Consider the following 20,569-nt stretch of genomic DNA (forward strand, 5'->3'; position numbering starts at 1 on the left):
TTCTTCCTTCAAAATAAACAGGATACGGAGAGCAGACTCTGTAATGTAGTTTATAGAGTTAAAGAAAAAGATAACACATTGCCTTCGTCAAAATAATCATCGTTTCTCTCACATGCATGTGTGTATGTAATATGTATGTAGAAATCAATAAAAATAAAATAAATAAACTAGAAATCTCCGACATCTCAGTAAAACCGTAAAAACAGTGTTTTTTTCTATAAAAACAAACATAAATATGAGTACTAAGGTGATGAATTTGAGTTAAATACAACTAAATTGGGCAGCACCATGAGTAGTTAGATATGACAGGATTAGTATTGTATTTTAGAATGGCCGTATACGTATAGTATATTTTATGAAAATATGAAGTCTGCACGATACAGATCTTAACGGTAACATGGGACGCCAGCCCCTCCACGCGGATTTATGGAAAATTACAGCTTGTGTACTTCTCAAGATTAGTACTTTTTTTGTACTCACCTGCATTTACTGTATTTTTGTTGTCAAGTCTAGGTTACATTGCATTTAGCACCTCTATTAAAACTTTATGTGTTCATCCATTTTAGTGTTTTGCTGAGTCCCAAGACAAAATGTCACAGTAAATATCCTTCAAAATACCAATATGCTTTTGAGTACACCTTAAAATAACCCCCTGCTCCCAATCAAATACATTAAGTAATACATTAAAAGAAATAAAACCACTTTTTAGTTTGATTTTGGCGACGCCTGGTGGGCTAAAGCCGACAGTGTGGATCGATGGATGGATGAAAATTCATTCATTCATTTCAACAACGCTTTTCCATATCAAAGTAGTATTTGAAACTAGGGCTAGGGTCTTAAAATGGGTTTAAACCCCAGTTTAGGATTTCCAATTATGGTTTAAAAAACGAGTGGAGTCTTGTTGGCAGACGTTTAGAGAAAAGAAAACATTGACTTTTCTTAACAACACCTCAATTAAAATGCTGTGCAAAATATGTCTTTTTGGGGAAAAGTCTCTGGGTGAAAGAATGAATTTCAGGGCATATTTACTGCTTTCAGGTGTCAAATTTGACCTGTCGACTTTAAATCAAGCAAAACTGTCAAACAAGTTGTGGAACTTTTAAGACAAGTAGTAACTTTACATTCCACCTTTTGACTACACAAGGGGAGGATCATGTGGCAGCCTAAGGATAGGAACACGTGGTTTGCAAAGAAATAACAACTAGCCATCTGTTTGAAAGGTCCATAAATACTGGAATTTGTTTTTTTTTTCCTTATGTGGTGGTCAGTTTGCCTGCTGGGATTTTGGAGGGCTGTGTGGGCTGATGATGCAGGCAGAGAGGGGGTCCTCTGGTGTACTGGTTGAGAGGGGGCGGTGTCCTCCGGGGTCTTAAATGAGCTTGCTAAATGGAAGCAGATGGTGAGTTTGGTGACTTCATGACATCTTTTGGGGTTTTCCTTCACGGCTCCTGCGCCCAGTGTATAAATATGACATGGTTGCTTCTGTGACATCAGATGAAGAAACCTGAAACAGGCTACCACAACAAACTTCAATATTTCAGCTCCTCACTTAAACAAATTACACATTGACCATTGAATTATACATATTGTATTTTTTGGCCTGTAAAGCATACTTAAAATTCTTATTCTGTGATTCAATATGCAATGGTAAATCTAGAATTTATTTGAAACACAGCAACCTCAAGAATTTAAAAAGAATAACAATTCCAATTGGCCCGGCGGCTTGAGTGGTTAGCGTGTCGGCCTCACAGCTCTGGGGTCCTGGTTTCATATCCAGGTCAGTTCCCCTGTGTGGAGTTTGCATGTTCTCCCCTGGCCTGTGTGGGTTTTCTCCAGGTACTCCGGTTTCCTCCCACATTCCCAAAACATCCATGGTAGGCTGATTGGACACTCTAAATTGCCCCTAAGTATGGGTGTGAGGGTGCATGGTTGTCCTTTGTCCCCTTGTGCCCTGCGATTGGCTGGCCACCGAATCAGCGTGTCCACCCATCAGGTGCTGGGATACGCTCCAGCACCCCCTGACGACCCAAGTGAGGATAAAGCGGTTCAGAAAGTGAATGAATGAATGAACAATTCCAATTTTTATTCCTTATGGTATTACGGTCACTGAAAGACAAGTCATCAAATTTGAAAGAATCATACATGAGGCGATTATTTGGCATCTGATGTTAAAACAGTTCAAATTTGAACCAAACAATGCAAATAATCAAATATAATGAAATGCTAATCATGTGACAATGGAACACCTGGGAATGCGAAGAATGGTTGCCCTTCTTTGTATGAGCTCTGCGTTCAGGTTCAGGTTCAGGTTCACCAGGGGTGGCCAAGTCCGGTCCTCGAGAGCCCTTATCCAATCTGTTTTCCATATCTCCTTCTCTAGCACACCTGAATCAAATGCTCAACTCATCAGCAAACTGTCCAGAAGCTTGATACCGATCCAGATGATTTGATTCAGGTGTGTTGGTGGAGGGAGAGATGGAAAACAGAGCGGATAGGGGCTCTCTAGGACCGGACTTGGCCACCCCTGGTATAAGCGATGTAAATAATGGCTGACTAGGTAGTTGTGATGGTATAAAGTGCACAAGTCCTCTGACAGACCTCAACAAAACAATCGTTCTCTTTCAGGCTAATCCACACGAGACGGGTAAAAGATTCTCCCGGCGCCCCTTCAAAGGTCTTGACAGGTTTTCCAGGAACCGCCAAGAGACGTATATTTTTGGCCTCTGTTTTTTGCCTTACCCTATTAACAATTAGTCATACTCTCCACCGGTCACCAGATGGCATCCATCATAGCAACGGAGCCTCCATTAGGAGAACGCAGGAAAATAAAATGCTGCAAGCGCGATATCCATCTTGTTATCTCAAGAGACACCGGCGGAGAAGAACGTCGTTGAACGGTAATAACGATTAATGTCTGAAAGTCCAGTTGACTCCGCAAACACCTCACACAGATGCGGCTTGACCGCCACACGTGCAACGTGTGTTTAATGTGCCTAAACAGGCTACGAGCCACAAAATACCCACAAATTCAGTGCCACAGACCCTCAGACAGGCTAATTGTGAATGCTACGTATTTCAGCAAAAATCTTTTTTTAATGTTACCTTTTTAGCGTATCTTTATGAAAAACATGTTTTCATGTCGAAGAATCTGATTTTTTTTTGGTCGCACCACTAAATACGGGCTAAGGCAGTATTTTGGAAACATTATATATCATTGTGTTTTTGCTAGCGACCCAACTTGGGTTTTGCTACAGGAACTATCTGGAAACCGACTTTGGACTTGAATAAACACATTGTGACTTACCCACGTTACTATTGATACGTCATTTTTTTTAGAACAATCCAACGGTTTTGATCAGAAACCTGTTATCCTGTTTCTAGCTGGTCACGTGACACATTTATGGACTTTGAGTTACATAACAAAGCACAGCTGCAGCCAGTTAACCGGTCAATAAATATTACAACAGTGACACACGTGAGGCCTTGGCGCTCCAAAACCGTAATGGCTATTTCTTGCTTCCATAGAAGAAAAAAAAGAACTGGAGTCATCCGGTTCTGCGGTGCGTTGACCTGAGGCGTTAACAACCCTGCGTCTGCAGACCTGCTGCATCACTCATCGCCGTTCGAGGGGTGAAGTAATAACATGGACAGATGGAAATTGGGTACATGAGAGGCGTTTCGACATGGTCACGTGGGTCATTTCCAGTCAATTCTCTTCACCAAGGTGCTAACACGAGATCTGGTTATGATCCCCCGCGTGCTTCAACCTCCGCTGCTCCTCAGGAATGGGTTTAAAGCTGAGAACATATTGGGTGGGAAGTAAGCAAGGGCTCTGTTTCTGTTACTGGACTGTAGCGCCTTGAACTCACACTCCAAAAAAATCATCCATACATTATCGCGCGTTTTTAAAGCGTAAAAACGTCACCATTTAATGCTTCCATTCAATCAATTTTGCTGCTCCTTCTGCTGTCTTTGGCAGTATAATGTAGTCGGTCAAATGAAGATTTATGTCTTCCCTCAGTGACTGAAGAGACTTATAACATTTTCCTATTTTCGACCCATCTTTGAACGCTTTGTCTAATATATGGATTTTTTCAGGCTATTAAATAGCATGTTTTTAGTGTAAATATGCCCTACATAGTCCAGTGCAGCTTATATACGTATGAAAAAAATAGTTGTTTTTTTTTAGACCGCATGGAAGGGAGGACTCAAGATCTCGCCTGCTTTGTTTTTATTGGAGAGGACATTAAAATTGCTTGGTTATTTGTTGGAAGATCAGAAGGAAATTTAACAGGTTCTGTACTTTACAGGGATCTATTCACATCAATCCAAGCAATTTAGTGGTCCAAAAGTGACGGTGGCAGAGTCTAAAGAATATTTGCCTGGGTGCATTGACAACATCTTTTTTGTACCAATTAATATAATACGGTACTATTTTCAGAAGAGTAACCATCATAAATAAAGTAACGACATTGCTGATTGGTCATACCGCCGTGCGACAGAACTGTTCCCTATTTTCTTATATTGCGTCAGAGGTACGCATGCACATGCGTGAATTTTCACATGCACAATTTGTTACAAGTCATTTTGCCATGACAGAGCAGGCGATTTTCGCTTGTCGGCGTTCGTTTCATATCTAATGAATTGAACGTCGTCTCCCGTGGTTCGCAACACTGCATGTGTTGATGCTAATTGTTAGCATGTCAACTGCGTTTCCATTATATGTTAGCAGCATGCTAGTTGGGACGTTTTTAAGACGAAAATTTAATCTATGACATCTAAACTAAATTTATGAGCACATTTTCTGAATCATTTTTAAAAAACACCAAACAGCATTTGTTTCTCAAAACTTGCAAATCTTGACATTGTTTTGCAAGGCCGTGAACGGATCATGGGCCTGTGCTGATCATTTGCAGGAATGCCGCTTGCCGCGCCCGTGGCCAACAAGTTTCGACGAGCACTAAGTAAGATGGCAGATTACATAACTGGATTTTGATGGGAAACAGCTTGGCAGCTCAAGGCTGCACGTCCTCTCAATGCCGCCCCAAGGTACGGTTGCCGTGAAAGACACACCACATGTCCAAAACCCGCCATCCCAGAATTTCAATAAGCCAACAAAAAACAGAAACGGATGTCTTCAATGGCTTTGGGGAGTCGCTGGAAATTTTGTTCTGTTTGTGTTTACGTAATAAACTTTTCTAAACTCCGAGGGTCGTATACAGAAAACTCCAAAGACGAAAGGGCCACACACAAACAACTCTTGTAGTATTTATACAAATTGCATCATAGTTTGACTTGAACAGCACAAAGGCCAAGACAACCAAGTAGCTGACAATTTTGGATTTAGAAATTAAAAGAAAAAAATGTAGTAAACGGTGGTCAGCAAATCTAGTAAAACTTTATACTAATCTAATTGTAGATGTCTGAGCTGTCTTCAATTCGATTGCAAACATGTGACATATTTGACAGCTGCACTTTTCAGAATGTCTTTTTTTTTTTACCTATATATTATTCTTGCACTTGATGACTGACGTGTGGGAGAATGAAAAAAATTCCAAAATAGGATGTCTTTAATTAGTCCGATCACTCAATGCCATGCCACACTTGAATCTTGATCATGCCAACAGATCGTTTCCATGTTTTTTCTGCATTCAGAAATGGATGGCGGCCCAGAGTTACGCAACCTTGACAGACGTAAGCCTCTGCTCTTATTCTGACATAATTTCCTGCCAGTGTTTTCTTTACCTCCCTTTCTGAATTCCCCCCCATTGCGGTTAATGTTGGGTATTATTTTCCGTTAAGGTCCCCCTTGCCAATGTAGTGAAATGTGAATGAATTGCATTCCGTGGTTACTATAGTGATGTCATTCTAGGGATTAAGACCTTATCGGTGTTATCATGAATTTGTTTCACGCTTTGACAATTATAACGTGTTGCTTCCTGCTTATCGCCTATATTAAAAGCTCGCAATGAGAAATGAGAGACTAACAACAAGACTTTCTCAGGCACGTGGCGCTTAGCTTCCCAATTTGTCCTTGGGTAAACAAATAATAACCAAATATAAAGTTCCATGTCTTAAATATGTAATATAAAATAACAAATTAACAAGTCAATTATAACATATTAAACACACAAAATAGGTTGACGCCAGTTATTAATTTTACATTTACCTATTATAATTTTTGTTTCTTATTCTTACCTAGATAAGGCCCATAAACTTGCTTGAGATTTTTTTTTCAATAAATGTGGATTGAGTAAGGGATCCTATAAGTTTAATGAATTAGAACGCTTGGATACTTTAAAGTATTAACTGTCTTTATTTGTTCAGAAAAAATTCAAACAACCTGATTTTCACTCCAAAATACATACAAGGAAGGAATATCCCATGTTTTCATGCCAACTAAGGGACATTTATACATCTGTTGATGGCGCCAAATAATTTTTAACATTAACAAAGTAAATACAAATAACATTATGAAAACATCCCACATATTTTCCTTGATGAAAGATATGCAGAAAAAAGCACCGTTTTTTTCCGCTTTTTAAACTTACACAGTGTAAATGTCACATTTCAAGCTAATTAATGGCGCTATATCATTGAACTGTCAAACAAAACAATGAATCACTCTCAACATAAAAAATGATAATTGAACATACAGATATTTACATGAATGCTGCTTTTCTGCAGTTGACAGTGAGCAGAAATGAACATTTTTTTGGACCTTTTTTTTCAGTTGGACTCCTTTTGCAAAAAAAAAACATTTACAGTACAGTAAATTTTGTGTTAAGCCACAAAAAGACATTTAGGATGTGCAAATTGCAAATAAGGAAATAAAGAAGTCTCATGTCCACATTAATGAGGTAACAAGTTTGAAGTATTTTTGAAAGAATTCCACTCCAGGCAGAATGTTAGCCAGCTTCATAAAAATTGTTATCAAGTGGAAAATGCCATATAACAAAGTCCCGGTTTACCACTTTCCCGGGATAGGAGTTCCGCACTCGTACCAAGATACGTAATTGACGTGAGAATGTCTACCCATTGGGCCAAATCGTACAGGCTCCTGTCGAACTGCTCGATAAAAGCCTAAGCAGTAAAAAAATAAAATAAAATCTGTCACATCGAGCTCTTAACTCGAGTACATCTGGTATGAAATGGACTTACCAGATCTAGAAGGTAGCTGGTCTGCAATCACTTGCCGTCCAGTTTTTCCGTCCAAGAAGGAATCGACGAACTGGCAGTGATCCTCCCCGAAGCCGCTCTCGTCTCCGATGTTGTAGAACTGGCCTGTGATGCCAATGGACCAGTGCACATGCAAGGTGAGACTTTAAGAGTTTCTGGCGGAGATGAAGGAGACTCACCATGCAGCGAATCGCTCAAGTAGATCTTGTATCTGAGCGAATTGCACAGCTGCACCCCTACAAACTTGCGGTACCAGGTTCTCTTGACGTATTGCTTCCCGTTACAAGTGGAGTATGAGTCTGTTTTAAAGGGGAACTGCGTCCACAGGGCATCTTTTCCTGCCAAAGGAGATACGGTTTGTCAAATTTGTCCCATGCTTATCGAGGAGTGTAGAGTGAAATCCTATTATTATTATTATATTATTTTATCCTGGGCTTTGTACTTGAAAGTACAATTATTTGGATACAGAATTTTACTGAGGACTTTTGAGTGGTAAACATGTCTCATTTACTGTATTGTGGGTTTTTTCCCACAGCCATCAGGACTCTGAACTTGCGTTAGCACGACACACAATCCCTTCAGTGCAATGACTTCGGGGTGTGCAATAACAATGTGCAATATTTTACAATTTACCTTGCCAGGATGTGACTTTTTATATTTGTATATTACTTATTTATGTTTTTTTTACTGGGAAAACGCACTGTGGAGTAGCTCCACCAATTTCGCTATACGTAGCTGTGTATGATGACAATAAAGGCTTTTGATTGATTTATACTTCACAAATAGTTAAATGATTCCAGATATGTATACCATTTTGGAAAGATGATCAAAAGAATTATTAGGCAATTTGACTCAGGAGTCTTGTTTCCCTGGATTGGCTCACATCTTTTATCTGTAGAAAACATGCTACGCACGGAGCTTACATTTCTTAGAAGTGTTTGTTTTTTGTTCACTTTACAAGGACTTGGACATGCACAAACTCTAACCTCACCTGAGACGTTTTCACTAACTCGAGGGTCCGCTGCGGAGCAAATTTGAGACGAGATTAATTGTTGCAACTTCCAAGAAGATATTATGCAATACTCAAACGTCCAGTACCTGACTCAGTGTTGAAGGACACAGCTTCACTGGATGGGCCTGAACCTAAGTCATTTTTTGGAGTCACCTTAAACTCATAACTAGTAGAAATAAACACAGCATGTTTAATAAAGCTTTTGCTCGGCTCAATCCAACTAACTGTTGAAAAACATGACATTTTAGCTCACCTGCTTTCAGGTTTAAGGTTCTCTACTGCAGTATGCGTCTGGTCAGTGGTCAAAATGGACACTTTCTCCCCGTCAGGTCCTCGGGTGGTTGAGATGACTTCATACTCTGAGGATGCAATAGGAGTGGTAGCTAATTGTTAGCTAAAAGGGGTCAACCGCCATCATCGATTGCCGGGATCCCTTGTAAAACTTCATCGGAGATGAGGTTCTAATGCCGTTGTACCCACCTTTGGTTTCATTGTTCGTCTTTTCCCAGTCCAGTATGATGAAGGAAGGACATCCCTCGACAGTAAAAACTGTGAGGTTCGTGGGCGACAACTTGGGCGCAGCTGTCACATTAGCATCCTTGCGTTCATCCCCAGGAAAAAAGTTCAAGGATGACGTAATAGAACATGGCTCGTCTGCTTTCTTGCCCGTTTGGTAGATGACGTGAGGCGCTGCGGTTTTTGGAAGGGTGCGTTATTCCGTCTGGATTCTTGCTGAATCTTGACAAGAGGGGTCACTTACCAACGTAACGCTTTTTGCCCATGGCGTCAACGTCTGAGGCCGGCTGCGACTGAAACAAGTCTGAGTCTTCCCATGATTCGTGTGGAGGGGCTGTAAGAGGAAATTTGGCCTCAGAATAGAATCCGTCCGTCAAACGGCTGCATTGCGTTGCTAGAGTTTCCCGTGACGCTACCTGTGGGTGTGGGTGACGTGGTCGTCGTGTATTTTTCTTGGTAATTGACTGGCCTGGCAGTGGTCGGCTTGGCAGTGCTGACTGGGACTTTGGGCTTGAGGACCGCCAATTTGTCTGCGTGTTTCTGGTCGCTGTTCTTTTCTGATGGAAAATGTTTACGTAAGTAATGGAAGATGAGCATTATAAAGACGCACTCGTTTCTCTTTTCAGCTCACCTGATTGATTTGGTCTTGCGAGCAGGTTTTTCTTCTTGTTGAGAGATTCTGAAACACACCGTTACAGTAAAAGAGGATAACTGGCACATTCCTTCTTCCCTTTTGATGTGGTAAAATGAGGCTGAAATCATCTTAAATGCTAAGAACATTCCTTTTATAATTCAAAAATTGTTCCCAATTAAGAAGCCTATTTTTTTCCCATAAAAAGAAGGGGGGGGGGGGGTAAAGCGCAAGGCACACAGCTGGAAGATGAGGAGCTATGCATTCCTTCCAATCAGCTTAGTTTAAACATGGATGATGACCACAAAACCACCAGGTAACATTTGCATCTTTGCCAGGATTCATTCACGGCTTGGAGGTCATTAATAGCCAGATGTAAAGAAGAGAGTTATTAGCCTAGGGAGTGCGTGTCCACCATCACTAAGGAAAGGTGACTCGTTGCTGCTCCTAATTAGCGGCTCCAACAAGAACCTACCAATAATATATGTATTAGAGTTTACCTTGATGAAGTCGGGTCCATAAAGCAGACTTGATGGGAGGGAAATTCCGGTGTCCGTTAACTTTGTGAAGAGAAAAAAAAAATCAACTAATACTCACACAATTACGCAATAGTTTTCAATAGTTTTGATTTGTACGAGCAATAATTAAGCTTGTAAGTTTGAGAGAAGGAATGCAGTTTAAAAAAACACTGTTAAATGAATTCAGAGATTTGGAATGAAATGGATTATAAATATTTGAAGATGATTGCTGAAAATGTGGAAATAGTGAAAACAATTTGGTAATGACTTTTTTTTCACCATTTCAGTTGTCTTCTTTATTTTTGGCTATGGTCCCTCTGACAGTGTGTAAGTACTAAATGTATTCATTTCATCATTCAGTTAATTTCCCTGAGTTAATTAGTCATAACTTGGCCCATTTTGAACACAATAGCGAGTAATAAAGTAACAAGCTACAGACATTTGAGCATGTATGGTAAAAAAGTTTGAATGAAGACTGAAGTTTAGCGAGCTGTGCATTTTTCACATTTTTTGAGCCCCATTTTTATCTACATATACTTAGTCATGAATTTTATTATTACGATTATTCATTGGAAATTGGCAGGCTTGTTAACAGCACAGTTCCCTTTCCATTTAAAAGGACTTAAAGTGTGCTCATGTGTCCCAAGTAACCTGTAAATAGTGCTGTGTTTCAGTGCCATCTACCAAATGAAGCATTTTGCTTGCCTGGTAGAGCGGCGCTGCGAAGCAGTGATGTAAGCCGAGATTGTGTCCGGTTGTGCAATGCTGCAAATGAGAGGAACGTTACATTAGTTATGTTTTTTTTTTTTTTTTTTCGATAACATGCAGCAAGAGGTCAGTGTTATTTTAACCTGATGTAAACTAGATATGTGCATTGAGGAACTTGGAAAAAAACACATTTGTGGGGAAATCTGTATGTGAAAAGTGCCACTTTTGGATTCAAGAGCCCTGGAGTATAGTATTATTATTATGGACTCATTTAACAGTTACATTTTAGATTCATAGCATTTTTATATTTTCTGACAATTTCAGACATTTGAATAAAAATAATAATAGGTCAAATAAAAAGGGGTTAGCAGAGATATAATGATGTTGATCGATTTTTTAACCAGTGCATCAATCTAAATCAATGTGTTGTTATAATTCCGATTTGCAGACTATCTCATTCAGCCTTGGGAAGTTTAGATCATGTTGTTAACAGCATTGAGTTATTCCTCACGCAATAATCTATGCAGAGTTTACATGAAAATTATCCACACACACACTACTATATTTGCATTACTCTCACCACGTACGTATAAACTATCGCTAGGAACTCGAGCATACAAACATAACACAATGAACCACGTCAGGTCTAAAGCAACCTAGCCGGTGGAATCACGGACAGTATTAATGACCCAGCGTGTGCTGGAGTGATCACATCATAAAGGAACGAGACACGACCCAACACTGTACTCCAATTCCATTTTTGTATCTTTGATAATATTTTGGATAAAAACCCCAAAAGAAAATAAGTCATTTGAACTTGTATTGAATCATTTCCAACACAGCATCAACATTTTTTTTAAAAACTGGCTAAATTGGCTGGGTAGCTTGGCCAAGCGCCCAGACAAACGTGAGGGGCCCACTTGTAGACCTAGCACAGCATACATGTTTATACATTTTTATAGCATACAAATGAAATGAGCAAACCTAAAATCCAATCAATCATCTTGGCTTCATAGCCATGTTCTGAAACTCTATTCTATAACCATAATGTAGGGAGGCAGTACCTGGACGTGGTGGGAAGAGAGAACGAGGCCTTAAAGGGTTCTGAAAGACAAAAACAGGGTGGAGAGTTCACTTCAATGAAAAGATGCCAAAATGAGAAAAAAAAATCATTGATTTATTCTAAACTTTGTTGATTATTAAATTACAATTACATTAGATTCCAACAAAATCTAACAGTATAATTTCCCACCTTGCTATTAACAAATCTAACTAACCTTTCAGAAATGGTTATTGATGAAGACAGGCAATCAAAAACATTTTAGGAGACATTTATGTCCACATTTCTATCTTGTCGGGTCACAGCTTGGCCCCCAATTTTGCAAATATTGAGGGGTAACAATTATTTCTAAAATTGCCAGCGTAACAACAGAAAAAAAACGACTTTACACACCAGAGGATGTCGGAGCTTTGGGATCTTCTGTGTTTTTTTACCTGGGAACACAGAGAAGAATGATCATGTAAGCAAAAATGAAAAACTTTCAAAAGACATTTTAGTCAGACAATTGTTCATCCACAATGACTTGACTAGACTTGGCAGTTGAAATGTTCGCCATCAAAATTTTTTTACAGATTAGATAACTTTATTCATCCCATATTCGGGAAATTTCATTGTCACAGTAGCAAGAGGGTGAGAATACAGACACAGGAAAAGACATTTTAGACATAAATAAATAGGTAATAAATAAGTTAATAAATAAATATGTAAATAAATAAATAAGCATGTTGCTGAAAAAAAATATATGTATTATATATATATATATAATATATTTACTGTTAGCATCATTGGCTTCTACCTCACCTGCCAGGTTGGTACTGTGGATCTTGGCTTTACTCCAAGCACCTGCGCGGTCATCCTTGTTGGAGCGGACGCCGAACTCATAAGGTGTGTCAGGGGTGAGGTTGTCGATGACTGTGTCTCTTGTTGGGCATGTCTGGTAGACCCACTTCATATTCCTTTCCCTGTAGCGAATGGTGTAGTAACTAAAGGAAACAAGAAGCAGGTGTTCCTCAGGGTTGTGTACTCTACCCTTTCCCATTTTTGATATGGCTAAGTTAGCGACATTTGTTGGAGAGTTGAAGTTTAAAGCCCTAAAAAAAGTATATTCTCAAAGCAGACATCTTCTGTAACCCTTAAGATGCCACCTTCACTCATGCCTAATGATTGGAATAATAAATAAACATTGGATTAAACTCATCGCCCATTTGTGATTTCCCAATCATGGGTTTTCCTATTTTGCAGTTTTTTTTTTCCCAACAGAAATTGTATACAGTTTCAACTAATGTCCAGGAATAAAATGTATACTATACTCCACGTTAAGTTACATTTTATGTTGTTTGAAACAAAATTGTCATGTTGATTTCAAAATTCCCTTTTTTCCCCCTCCACAACTTACATATACTTACTGTTAATGTTGTTTACACACAATTCTATTGACAGCAGCCATATACTTTGTAAAATAGTGTTAAATACACAGTGCAATCATGACTCTTTCTTTAACACTTATTATACCTGTCAGGCCTAGCTAAAAAATGTACATGCAGTGGGTGTATACGTATTTGCATCTATTTGCCTGAATTTCTACTCCGTATGAGAAAATTGTCCACTACAAATTACATTCAGGATTATTTTGAAGTCACAATAGTCTGACATCCAGGACACGCCCACATTGGAATCTCACCCATCCTGCAGGCAATCATCAAGGATGTCTCTGTCATAGGCACTTTTCAGATGCTGCCCCCAGGACAGCAGCACTGCTGTTGGGCTGACAGCACCAATTGCCAGATTCAGCGGCTCATCCAAGTTGACCTTTCCTGCACACAAAGTCAAAGGGAAGTGAGAACATGCGTCTACCAGAAAGAACAAGAGAAGGCACTCACTCACTCACTCACATACCTGTGCAGTGTTTGGTCACGTCGTTGGGAAGGATAGGCTGCACGGCCACTAGGTACTTAGGCTCTGCTTCTAAATGAAAAGTTCAATGATATATTGCACAGAAGCTTTTTTGAACACGTTTAGACATTTTACCCCTAGTTTCACATTTCAACCCTTCTAGCCCTTATGGCAATGAACAGACAGTAAACAGTTGAGTTAGAATGACTGACAAGACTGAAAAGATAAAAATGCAGATGAGAAATACGTTCGTATGTATTTAGGGAACTTCTGCTGCAAAGATTAGTAGAGTTAAAAAAACGTGAACACCTTGTATGTTGGGAAACTCCTAGGCACAACTGTACTAATAAACTTTATCGCCACGTTTACTGCCCAAAAATATGGAATTTAACTTTGCAAGAAAAAATAAACATGTCAACATTATTTTTGATTGTGAGCTTTTATTGTGTAAGTTAAATAACTTGCCAAGTAGTATTTTAGTTTCCTTTCTTTTCACTATGGATGCTCAAATTCAATCAAATTAAAATGCTCTATGGAGGTCCTATTAAATATTGACGCAAACTTTTCCATCATCCAAAATGTTCATGATTTAAAAAGCACGGGATTTTTGTTTTCTTGCTACCGTTGAGAAAGTCCTACAATGTTTCTAGTGAAGTTTCGTGTATTGATATGATGGATGGCTGAGAGCAGCTTTCTCCTTGCTGCTCTAGTAGCCAATGAAATTCAAAGCTCATACGTCATGTATGTGACTTTTCTTTCCTAAAGGAATAAAAGTTGGCTAAAATGCAGGGGGCGTCCGGGGCAAACATCTGTTGGCTGTTTCCACATACCTGTATTTACATGAGCTAACACATAAATTAATGTCAGGTCCACACATTAGCTTCGGTTTCATTGTGGAAATAAATCAAGTGTGAGTGTAGGTGCGTAAAATGTGTCGATTTTTATTGATTGATTTTTAAATCTCAAGAGTTAGCTCATATTTTATTTATTTCATGTTGTAACTACATTGTATAATTTGAAATATCTTGTTCACAATTAATGAGATATTTATTTAGCTAGATGATATATACAACATGACGATACTCGGGCGAACCCGGCGACCAAACGTCCGTTCTACCAAACGTCCGTTCTACCAAACGTCCGTTCTACCAAACGTCCGTTCTACCAAACGTCCGTTCTACCAAACGTCCGGTCGACCAAACGTCCGGTCGACCAAACGTCCGGTCGACCAAACGTCCGGTCGACCAAACGTCCGGTCGACCAAACGTCCGGTCGACCAAACGTCCGGTCGACTAAACGTCCGGTCGACCAAACGTCCGGTCGACCAAACGTCCGGGGACCAAACGTCTTTCGACGAAACGTCCGGTCACGGAAAAATTCTGGGATCCTTATCATTGCGTTTCCGTTCCTGCAATAAAGTGTCAACTAACATACTAATTGAAATGCAAAATAAATTTGAGCGCTTGTTATTTACCCATCTCAGCCTGGTATGGTACGCCATTTTCAGGCAAGGGGATGAACTGCCTGGAAGAGGCACTGCTGCCGTAACCCAGAATGTAACCTTCCAGCTTCAAGTCGGGGCTTGGGCGCACAAACTTCATGACAATCGTGTCCTCAGTGGCATTGATCTTGACTCTAACAGTGTAGCGATGCCCTGCAATGAAGTAGTGAGAAGATATTACAGAAAGCCATTGTTATCTAATCCAGTTTATATTCAAAGTCAGAGAAACAGGTTGTACATATCCTTTCTTTTTGTACTTAAACTTCCATATTATTATCAATACAGTTGTTTTAGTAATCACAATTGTATTGTCTGTTGTTGTCGGGTTTTTTTGCACTCAACATGGCAAAATGTGGCAAAAGTGATTATTTTGGTAATTTAAAAGATCAATAATTAAACAACCGTGTAAATACCAGGCGTCCACATAATTGGACATGACATTTTGGGTCAATCAGGCCACAATATCAAAATGGATTTAATGTCTAGTGCCGTCGATGGCAACCAATGATGACCAATTGACTGCCATATAAAGGGGAAAGGTATTAAAGTCGAGTAAGTTTTGTTTATTTTTATCCAAGGATCTCTACCGAATGTGTACTTTTGCCACTTGTTCATGCACATTTATGTGACGCAACTGGCCGTGCAAGAGTGGCATCCTGTTGATTTTGGCACCGCTCTTGACAGGTTTTGATCACCTTACATAACTTGAAGTGAGGTGCAGTGAAGCGGACCAATGTCACGTTCTATCATGAAGCAAAGCTCACTCAGCATAAAAAATGAAATGTCCTTGTCAAAACAATCACAGTTCAGTTGCTGCATCCTAAACAAATCGGCATATCAGACAGCATTGACTACCAAACCAGATGCTTTACCCTAGAACTACCAATTCAACCTTGAAACATGCATTAAGAAAACAAACAATCCACTTTAGGAATTATGCACGGCAGTGCCATGGTTTGTCAAAACCAGATTCCAATACAACTTTTTTCTATTGTAGAACTTTTCAAAATGTTTTGGCTGTGTGATGACAGAAATTGTCACTCTGGCAATATGCATGCATTGAAAACCACAGCAAAAGGAAGAAAAAAAATCTGCATTATTTTTAAAATGGCAATATTTCCATGCATTGAAAAACCACAACAAAAGGAACAAAAAAAACGCTTTATTTTTAAAATGGCAACATTTCCATGCATTGAAAACCACAGCAAAAGGAAGAAAAAAATCTGCATTATTTTTGAAATGGCAATATTTCCATGCATTGAAAAACTACAACAAAAGGAAGAAGAAAACCTGCATTATTTTTCAAATGGCAATATTTCCATGCATTGAAAACCACAGCAAAAGGAAGAAAAAAATCTGCATTATTTTTAAAAGATGTTTCTGTCATGTTCCTGCCCAAAAACCTTTTGCTTACCTGGGATCCTCTGTGCAAGGATGCAGCTGTACAGGAGCACAGCTCCGAGCAGGAAGAGACGGAGGACGAAGGAAGCAGCGCCTGCCATTAAGTAAAGGATAAGGAATGGCAAAGGGGTGATCAGGAGCGAAAAAAAGACTCAAAGACTTGTCCAGCCTTTAGATGCTTTCGGAGTGGAGACAACCAGGCAGAATAGGACTTATACTGTAACTGCAAAAAGGGGTGTGGCCACTCCTCAAACATAAACCTATTGAATAACGCCCCCCATCACCTCTTTGAGGAAACAGGAAAGTCCCAAAACAGGAAATAAATAAATAAATCAATGAAAACCATTTTGCATGGCATGTGTCACAGTTCTGGGGTCAAGGGTTCGATCCCAGGTTGGTCCTTACTGTTCCTGTGTGGAGTTGGCATGTTCTCCCAGGGCTTGCGTGGGATTTCTACGGGTACTCTTGGTTCATCCCACATCCCCAAAACATGCAGGGTAGGCTGGTTGAATGCTCTAAATTTCCCCTACGTATGAGTGTGTTTCTCTCTAAAAAGATGGCAATGTTGAGGGTTATCCCTCAAAAGGCAGGACTAAAGTTGAAATCGGCGCTCGACGCAAAGAAACAAGACCACGTGTTCGACTGGTTATTTTTTCAGGTACCCAAGCGGAGTTGGCTCGTGAATCCGTCGGCATTGGACGACAAGGAATGAGAGGAATTCCATGGGCAAATTTGGCTATAAACACTCAACAAACATCTGTCAACAGTGCGCAGCATATAAACTTCTCAGGCTGTAGCTGCAGAACATTGAGGTGTGCACAGGAAATTCATGCTACCTGAGCCAGTCTAGCTAGTCTAGTGGACTACAGCACGTGTCCTGAGAAATGGTGCTGTATTTTTGCTGCTGCAACTCATATCAAACAACCCTTTATCAGTGCAAAAGATGGAGAAAAAAAACAAAAAATGAGGTTTTGCTGTGAACATTTTTTCCCCCCGTTGTTCGCTGTGCACAACAAAATCCGCAAAAACAGTGAAAAACGGGGGAATACCCCCGTTTTGCCATGCCCAAAATAAAAAATCGGAGATGCAAGAAGGATAAAAAATGGCACTTGCTGTAGGCCCTCAAAATGGATCATAAAGATTTAACACAAACACACGAGGCTCATAAATAGAATTAGCTAGCAATTACACTGACACCGACTTCAAATCACATTTTGTTTGACGTGAAATTCAGATACAGTGTCGAAGCCGCAAAAAAATCATGTCAAATGAATTTTGGAATTCATCATCGGAAAATGTAGTTCGTGCGGTTGCTTTGAAGTGGGCAAGCTTTTATTGGGAATAAAATGACTGACAGCTGCTAAGACAGGTTTCAACTCGCCCCTCGCCACATAAACCCATGCACGGGCGCCTGCACTCCTCTCTTAGCACAATTAGGGCCATTTATTTTCCCTGGCCCGTCATACAGTGGCTCCATGCTTTACCTTGTAAAAGTGCAACAGCTCTCATTAAATGATATAAATACAAGGTGTTACAAACATTCCACCCACATCAGACTTACGCTGCCAAACAGCCTCATAAGCTAAATACTACTTAGAGTAGGTATGGATAATGAACGATAATTGATGCCCATAATACTTCATACATCTATTTTCTGTACCGCTACTACAAGGCTCGCGGGGTTGCTGAAGCCTATCCCAGCCAACTGTGGACAGTAGGTGGGCTACCACCCTGAATTGGTGGCCAGCCAATCACAAGGCACGTTGAAACAAACAACTATCCCCGCTCACACTCATAACTATGGACAATTTTGTGTGTTCAACTAGCCTACCGTGCATGTATTCGGGATGTGGGAGGAAACCGGAGTACCCGGAGAAAACCCACACAGGCACGGGGAAACCATGAAAACTCCTCACAGGAAGGTCGGCACACACCAGCAATCAAAAAACTTTGAGGCGGAAATGTTAACGACTCGACTATGGTGCTGCCCAATTGACGTGTATGTAACTTAAATTCAAAACATTAGCATTCAAGCTTTGAAATGGTTTTGTGAAGTACAAACAAGTACAAAAAATGGCAAAATCAACTTAAATAGAAATAGATTAAGTTTGTCAATTGATTTGAAGAAAAAAATTCTACCAAAGTTTTGGCACTGCCTCGGTGAATCTCATCAAGCACGTGCATTACATCACCGTAACCAATGATGGAGCTTACATAACCAGCTGAACAAAGCTGTCTATTGTGTACCACAGGACTGGTCAGTATTTGAACTCCAGATACAAATATTCCACCAGCTCACCCAAGTTTGTCCCTTGGAGGACGTTAATCATTACAGGCAAGTACTTTTCTTTTGTTTCAACAATATTTTCTAAATTACTTTCAGTGTTGGGAAATGACTAGTAAAACACTGATATAGCACTTAATTAATGTTCAAGGTAGCTGTAAAACCCTTGAGTATTTATTTTTCAGATGTCGATTCACTATACATATATATACTATATCTATCATTAGGTATGTGTTCTGTCCAAATCAGAATACTAGGTTTTAAAAAAGGACTGGCTGCGGTCCTCTTGTCGTTTTATAATGCCGAACAAAATTAAATTGGAGGAACAAAATTTCCAATTTTTTTCGGACATTGCCAGCTCCATGAGTGGTTTCTTGTATTAAAAAGGGAAATATTGGTAATCTTGAAACAGACGTTTGTGTCGACGTTGATCAATACAAGTATCATGATATCAATACCAGACTTTCTGTTTCTTTGTTTTATGCTGCTAGCTATCAGTCTTCTACATATTCATAATTAAACATTTGCTCCGTGAGTGCACAAAAACCATCATAACACGGTTCTTCTACCGCGGCGGTGTTTAAACCTATACACCAAGTTCTCCCTCCAAAATGATCGGAGAACAAACTGTTCTTAAAGTTTAACCACAAATGTAATGAAAATTTGAAATCAAAGTGGACAGAATTACAATTGACTCTTTCATGGAGCAGACTTTAAGAGTCAGTTTTATAGAATGTGTAGGCTGGCAGCGAGCAGCCTCCAGAGGGTATCAAGTGGAGCTATTGAGGTAATTACCTGGGCAATTGTCCTCTTTTTCTTTCCAAACGCCTTGAACACTTTGCCAGAACCTGAGTACGGAGGCCTCGGGATCCTGCCGCCAGAGACCAGGAGAGGGAAACCAGAATGCAGAAAGTCTTAGCAGAGCTGCTGGGAAAGCAGTTTTGTGGTCAATCAAACGCATGTGGAAATTCAGACAAAACAGCTAAGCGACAATCCACTTCCTCTATTAGATTAAAAAACATTGGTTATATACTAGTTTGTTTCGTGTCCTCGGTGACTCGCGTGCACAAACCTCATTAAGCTTCAATGTCCCACTTGAATTTGTTAACAGGTTTTCCAGTTGATATGAATTCACTTTTGATGGGTGACCATTTACCTTAACGCTAACTCACTTCACATGATTTTAAAGAGGACACAATGTCTTCCCTTCGGTTGCAATCTTGGAAATGGTAAGCAGAAGCTGTCTTGGTGACTGCCACTAGATTAGATGCCATACTTGGGTCTTGGATATTCTCAGGTCTGGAAAGCAAAGCGGCAAGGAGCACAGCCAAGTTTCCACAGTGACTTAAACATGAGAGGTTCTGTGAGGAGAAGCCAAAGCCAAGCTAACCCTAACCTTTCAACTTTGTATTCTTGTTCAGCATTAGTTGTCCTTTCGTCACAACTGTCAAGAGCCTGACCTTCCATAAATGAAGGTGCCAACAGATGTGATCGTTCACCTCTACTATTAATTCTACACGACGCTCCTGAATAATTCCTGCGGAAAGTCTTGCTGTCTTCAGTTAGACAAATGCTGAAAGGAAAGAGGAAACACACTTGAGTGTTTGGTTTTCTTCTGTTATGTAACTACATCAGACAACTTCACTGCGTCTGGGTCGGGACGGGTTGGAAATGACGCAGTCTAGCTCTAACGAACACTTGTATTCTGAAAGAAAAAACAACAACAACGCAGAAAGAGACATTTCTCCAAATAGGCTCCTTCAAATTCATTTTGGTCTTTTGCTAGCTAGATAGGTAGATGTTCCCAAACCCTTTGGAATGTCTTAAATTAGCTACCCAGCCAGATAGCGTTATCCATTGGCTTTG

General features: G+C 39.9%; 1 protein-coding gene across 3 annotated transcripts; it reads right to left on the minus strand.

The window, feature by feature from the left end:
- Positions 1 to 6,328: 6,328 nt before the first annotated feature.
- On the minus strand, positions 6,329 to 20,000 carry LOC144085984 (target of Nesh-SH3-like). 3 transcript variants are annotated; one of them, XM_077615708.1, is made up of 20 exons: positions 19,499 to 20,000; positions 16,433 to 16,513; positions 14,992 to 15,171; positions 13,521 to 13,586; positions 13,306 to 13,438; positions 12,426 to 12,607; positions 12,018 to 12,058; positions 11,629 to 11,668; positions 10,562 to 10,621; positions 9,839 to 9,898; positions 9,339 to 9,386; positions 9,124 to 9,264; positions 8,952 to 9,041; positions 8,672 to 8,881; positions 8,445 to 8,550; positions 8,278 to 8,357; positions 8,171 to 8,200; positions 7,359 to 7,517; positions 7,162 to 7,284; positions 6,329 to 7,083 (listed from the first exon to the last, which is right to left on the minus strand). In XM_077615708.1, exons 1-20 carry the CDS (start codon positions 19,662 to 19,664, stop codon positions 6,968 to 6,970), a joined length of 2,112 nt encoding a protein of 703 aa, XP_077471834.1. In that variant the 5' UTR covers positions 19,665 to 20,000; the 3' UTR covers positions 6,329 to 6,967. The 3 variants fall into 3 exon arrangements, with proteins under 3 accessions (XP_077471834.1, XP_077471824.1, XP_077471840.1); XM_077615698.1 differs by having other exon boundaries at positions 13,521 to 13,589; XM_077615714.1 differs by lacking the exon at positions 10,562 to 10,621 and having other exon boundaries at positions 13,521 to 13,589.
- Positions 20,001 to 20,569: the final 569 nt, after the last annotated feature.

This window comes from Stigmatopora argus, chromosome 1 (assembly GCF_051989625.1).
Source record: "Stigmatopora argus isolate UIUO_Sarg chromosome 1, RoL_Sarg_1.0, whole genome shotgun sequence".
Taxonomy (NCBI): Eukaryota; Metazoa; Chordata; class Actinopteri; order Syngnathiformes; family Syngnathidae; genus Stigmatopora; species Stigmatopora argus.